This window comes from Sinocyclocheilus rhinocerous, unplaced genomic scaffold (genome assembly GCF_001515625.1).
Source record: "Sinocyclocheilus rhinocerous isolate Xijiao unplaced genomic scaffold, SAMN03320098_v1.1 scaffold2046, whole genome shotgun sequence".
NCBI lineage: Eukaryota > Metazoa > Chordata > Actinopteri > Cypriniformes > Cyprinidae > Sinocyclocheilus > Sinocyclocheilus rhinocerous.
The window spans coordinates 178067-184095 of NW_015639535.1; the positions used below are offsets into that span (position 1 = coordinate 178067).

The 6029-nt window shown below is 39.6% G+C and overlaps 2 protein-coding genes across 2 annotated transcripts; one reads left to right on the forward strand and one right to left on the reverse strand.

The window, feature by feature from the left end:
• Nucleotides 1–1144: 1144 nt before the first annotated feature.
• LOC107751463 (high choriolytic enzyme 1-like) lies at nt 1145–2318 on the reverse strand. The gene is made up of 5 exons (XM_016567210.1): nt 2250–2318; nt 2095–2173; nt 1834–1974; nt 1629–1746; nt 1145–1535 (listed from the first exon to the last, which is right to left on the reverse strand). The coding sequence occupies exons 1-5, from the start codon at nt 2316–2318 to the stop codon at nt 1145–1147; spliced, it is 798 nt and encodes a 265-aa protein (XP_016422696.1).
• A 2177-nt stretch (nt 2319–4495) lies between these two features.
• LOC107751483 (high choriolytic enzyme 1-like) lies at nt 4496–5423 on the forward strand. The gene is made up of 4 exons (XM_016567224.1): nt 4496–4564; nt 4646–4724; nt 4772–4925; nt 5033–5423. The coding sequence occupies exons 1-4, from the start codon at nt 4496–4498 to the stop codon at nt 5421–5423; spliced, it is 693 nt and encodes a 230-aa protein (XP_016422710.1).
• Nucleotides 5424–6029: the final 606 nt, after the last annotated feature.

Genomic DNA, 6029 nt, shown 5'->3' on the forward strand with positions numbered 1-6029 from the left:
GTGGATTCACATATTGATCAATAATATAAAATATACACGTGTGTGATTATAATTAATAATTAACGTGAGTAGTAGCAAAAATATTTTGGGTGAGATGTTCGGGGTCTCTGAGACCCCAGCTAGAACATGATAAAATGCAATAGAGGTGTGACGTGCATTCAGTTTCTGTCTGGTGTTGAGGTTATTCTAAACTATTCTACTGAATCCCAAATAAGTGTACACACACACACAACAAAGTCAACGTAAAGTCAAACACAAGAGTCATGCGAAGCATCGATTTCTTTTCAAACCAGCTGTCCCGACCTTCCGATACTGCATGACGTTCGAAACTTCAAACGTCATCAATCACGTGGTATTGTCATTTTGATACAAGCATCGGCACAGTGTGTGATACTATAGTGCTTTGAATACTGCGTCGGAGCATTGGAGCCTCGGTATCAATCGTCCCATCACTACGAAGAATCCAGCGTTACGTAAACAGTGGATGCAGTTCGTTTTCCGGGGCAGCAATGGAGTTTCGCAAGTGTGTTTGTTGACGAACATTTTATAAACAAGACCCAGTTTGACGCTGGATTTTCACATCATTTGATACTGAAAGATGGAGCGGTCCCAGCAATAAAAGATCACGGTCATGATTCAGAACTGCAGATGGTAAGTGAAACGGGATCAAATGTCTGTGTTTTGTTGGCTATCGGGCAAGTGCTCGTCACGCTTTAGCTCCGCCCACGGCACGCCTCCAGGAGCTCGGCTGTTTTCGGAGAGAATCGTAAAGCTGTATCTTTCTTTTATAAATATGATAAAACTAAAGACTTTTTGGAGATATGAAGGATGCAGTACTACTCTATAGGTAATCAAGATTAATATGAAATTGGGTGAAATTGTGTGTGTTAGGTCCCCTTTAATATTTGTCTCAGTTCAGTATTTCATGTCCGTTTTTTTAAGTAGCCATGTATAAGTGGGACCTGTTATTATTGCAAAATAAACAGCTTTATGATGTAATAATAACCAGCTCATTAATAAAAACCACAAACAATATAAAATTAAGTTGCTTTGTACTTTAACTTTATTTTTCCCAACACAATTACAAATTTGAACACCACCAGAAAGCAAAGACCCATGATACATATTCAATTATTCCTCATCTTCAGCATCCATACAGCTTGTTGATCCTCAGGATGTCGGTGTTGGACATTCCCTGCCTCTGTCCGATTTCCACCGTCTCATCAGGAATGGGAGTGATGGTTTCCAGCTCGGGCTGGATGGAGAAGGCTGTTCTTCCATAGTGCATGATGGAGCCGTAGTCGTATGGAGTGTTTTGGTTGTTGGTGCTTTGTTTCTGGAAGTTGTAGGCCATATCAGGAGACATGTTCTCCCAGTTGATCTTGACGTACTCATCACGATCGCTCCTGGTTTGCTCGTGGTAGAAGCCCAGGGCATGATTGAGCTCATGCTGAACGATGCCGTGATACACACAGCCTTGCCTGTTGAGGGAGACCACCTGCTTGCCACCAGTTCTGCCAAGAGAAGAGTAGCACCTGAGAGGAGAGAAACAAGAGATGTTATACAATATCAACCTGATTTAAAATTGTGTTGTAAAACACAAGTCCAGAAGGTATGATTGTTCTTACCCATCTTTGTTCTCAATACTGATGTAGTCGCTCTGAGTTGATCTGGCCACAAAGCGGATGCAGGTTTTGGAGTGAAAGGTGGACATGGCATTTGCAATCACTGATCTGTCATAATAAGCTGCAAATGTAAGTGGCAATGGTTTAAAATGACATCTTCATGAATGTGTTCAATGATTTGATCGATGATTGAAGGAGATTCACTCACAGAATTCACCGCTCACTATGTAAGGGATCTCCACTATGTTGTTAGAGTTTTTCTTCCAGAAACAGTTGTTGTTAAAGCAGTAGAGAGCATTTCTGGTTTTGGGAAACACCAGATCTCCTTCAATCAAGACTTCAGAAGATCCTGCATTTAAAGAGAAACATACTGATGAAATAACTGGACATATTTATAATCTTGACCACATTTTAACACTATTTTTTGAAACCCATTGCTGACTTCACAGAAATCTACAAGGTGCCTGACCATTGTTGGACTCCAAAATCCTTGTAGTGATGTCCACAGCTTCAGGCTCTGACACAAACACTCCTTCAAGCCTTTCATCCTGGTGACAGAAACAGAGATGTTTAAAATGGCTAATTTGAGGAACCTTGATTGTTTAGGGAGAGACCGGATCTTACCATGAGAGGAGACGCCTGTGAGACGCCAAACAGCAGCAGCAGAATGGAGAGGGAGGCTCTTGTGTCCATGTCGTCTCAGTGTGTAGAGATGTTCAGGATGCTCCTGTGCTGAGCTTTGGTGTCTCTGTGCTGTCAGACCTGGACTTTATATTCACCTGAGTAGGTGGGTCTGCTGGGGGATTATGGGTAGGGTTTTAGTGTCCAGAGACTAATGTGTGTAACTAAAGGGAGGAAACTCTGACCTCGCCTGTTAGTCCAAAAACGCACAGAATCAGAAATGGTTCCTACATTTGTTTAACTAATCCACTAAAATCAACATTCCCTTGCATAATTTGTTTATAGAACATATGTACATACAATATATGGTCTTTATTGCATATTGTTTTTCATACTTATTTTTATGTCACTTGTTTTTATTTTGTTGTTTCTTGTCACTTGTCACCCTGTCTGTGCACTGGAAGCTTCTGTCACCGTGTGTGTAAGCACACTTGGCAATAAAGCTCTTTCTGATTCTGAAGTTTCCATGGATTTTAAGTGCATCAAAACAGTGGAGTACAGGGATGTTTCTACAAAGCTTGAAGTGTCACAATATACAGTCTTCCCAGAATTATCATTAAAAAATGTACTTAATATGCAATCATAGTTGGAAATTATACAGCTCTAGTAATTTCATAGTAAGACCTTTGTTGGACTGAGACACCTTTTAAAGGCACCCACACTCATACTATAGAACTGTCAACTTGAGCAATAATATTTTTTACAATACCAACTCTTTCTCCACCAGCCTTTTGTGAAACTAAGTATTATTCAGACATATCTCCAATCTAGAGAAGTCAAGTACAACTGACAGTAATGGAAAGTCTACCTCAAGAAACAGAACTTTCAAATCACTAAACTGTCAGAGTATTTAGTTTAGATCAACAAAAATCTGAAGTGATCATCTGAAGAACAACAAGAGCCAACAATGAGAAACTATCAATGCACTGATGATTATTACATAATATTATTAGTCCAATTATTACAAAGGATCCCAACAACTGACTAAAAAAGTTTTGTTTTTCAATGCTTAAAGTTCTGGGGACTCTTTCTGTACAGTAAGCTACTGTTTTGGCACACTAAGAAAGCAAAAGCTACAGCATGTCCACTTAAATGTTACCAGTAAATAACTTAATGGTCAGAGTATTTCCTGTTTCTGCATGGATTTCGAGTAATAAGCAAGGTCAGAAATTTCCAACCCAGTCTCATAAAAATACGTATCTCTGGGTGCTTTTCTGCAACACCGTTTTTACGTACCTTACTGCACGTTTCGCCACAGTTTCAAAGAGAAATGTCCACTGAGTGGCGCTAAAACACGGGTTCAATACGTGAACTCTGGCACGTTTTTATTACGTGGATATAGGTACGTATTGCTGTGTTTTTATTACGTTGGTTCAGGTACGTATTGCGGCGGTTCAGAATTCAAATATCCAGGGACTGTCGCTAAAAGTTAATGCTCTATCGTGTTGGAAATATGCCCTACACCATACCCAACCCTAAACCTACCCGATAGTGTTAACAAATGCAAAACTAATATAAAAATGCATATGTTGATGCAACTGTGTCATTTGAACTTACTTATATGCAGATTTGAGCAGTTTTGTCGAACCGTAGTTACACAAGATTCGAACCGGAGCTCCTCGCCTCTCAAGTACGTCTCCGTACTCTGTGAGCTACCGAACAAACCTACCGTCGATGAAAACCCATTGATATGAAGCTGGATATGTGCGGTGCTAAAGTTCAAAAGCACCAGTTTTCAAATCTCCCAGCATATTAAAATTGTTTTGAAGTCATAACATGATATTCTTCAAGTAATTGTGCGAAAATTACGCTTTATTAATCGAAACTCTGTAAATGTGTGTGAAAAGGAATAAAAGGTGTCGGAGTTTTACTGCCTCTAGTGTTCATTTCTTTTGGAAACTGCAGTGATATGTACTTATTGGTACGTATTTCGCGTCTCGCGAAAATGTGCCCCCGGGTACGTTTTTGCCATGAGACCAGGTTGCAAATTTCACCTATTAGCTACCTATTTGTTCACCTATTTATTTCACCTAGTAGTTACGCACATTAGTCTCTGGACACTAAAACCTTACCCATAATCCCCCGGAAGTCCCACCTGCTCAGGTGAATATAAAGTCCAGGTCTGACAGCACAGAGACACTAAAACTCAGCACAGGAGCATCCTGAACATCTCTACACACTGAGATGACATGGACACAAGAGCCTCCCTCTCCATTCTGCTGCTGCTGTTTGGCATCTCACAGGCATCTACTCTCACAGTAAGATCCTGTCTAGTCTCTCCCTAAACAATCAAGGTTCCTCCAAATGTGCATTTTAAACATCTCTGTTTCTGCCTCCAGGATGAAAGGTTTGAAGGAGTGTTTGTGTCAGAGCCTGAACCTCTGGATATCACTACAAGGATTTTGGAGTCCAATAATGGTGAGTGGATGTCCTTCATTCATTGAACATATCTATGATTCATGTAGACCTCATTTTAAATATGTGGGCCTTTTTGTTTACAGCCTATAATAACAAATTAGTTATCGCAAATGCCATGTCCACTTTTCACTCCAAAACCTGCATCCGCTTTGTGGCCAGATCAACTCAGAGCGACTACATCAGTATTGAGAACAAAGATGGGTGAGAACAATCATACAGTTTCAACAAGAAATATTTATCAGTCCTTAGTCCAAAGGACCAAAAAAATAAATAATAATTTAACCCTATTACTTCCTCTCTCCTCTCAGGTGCTACTCTTCTCTTGGCAGAACTGGTGGCAAGCAGGTGGTCTCCCTCAACAGGCAAGGCTGTGTGTATCACGGCATCGTTCAGCATGAGCTCAATCATGCCCTGGGCTTCTACCACGAGCAAACCAGGAGCGATCGTGATGAGTACGTCAAGATCAACTGGGAGAACATGTCTCCTGATATGGCCTACAACTTCCAGAAACAAAACACCAACAACCAAAAGACTCCATACGACTACGGCTCCATCATGCACTATGGAAGAACAGCCTTCTCCATCCAGCCCGAGCTGGAAACCATCACTCCCATTCCTGATGAGACGGTGGAAATCGGACAGAGGCAGGGAATGTCCAACACCGACATCCTGAGGATCAACAAGCTGTATGGATGCTGAAGATGAGGAAGATGAATAGTAATGTCTTTGCTTTCTGGTGTTTAAGTTCTGAAATGTGTAATTGTGTTGGGAAAAATAAAGTTGATCAAAGTACAAAACAACTTAAGGTTTTTTATATTGTTTGCCATTTTGAGTCTGAACATAAATAAAACATTTTCTCATGAGAGCCAGATTCATACTAAAGAGGACAAGATTTTGAGAAAATACAATTTAAATTACAGTCTGTTTTTCATGTAAACAATCAAATTGATTCAGAAGACTTTGAATAACGCACATGAATCACAAATTGATTACTTTCTTTTTTTTTTTGGAGCTGGACAATGATAATCACCATCCACTCATTCTTGTGTTTCACAGATTAAATGTTATTCCATTTTGGAAAGACCTGACAATGAGAAATTACAGTGTTTTTATTTTGGAGCCAACTGTTACTTTATGTAATTATTAAAATATATACAGTATCACTTATTATTAATTCATATATGGGAAGCTTGAAGCCATATTTGTATACATAAATTTTTTTGTTCTTAATTTTTGCAATTCAAAAGTATAGAGAAGATAACAGAATAATGCAGGCCTACTATACAAAAGTTAGTCATCTTTTTT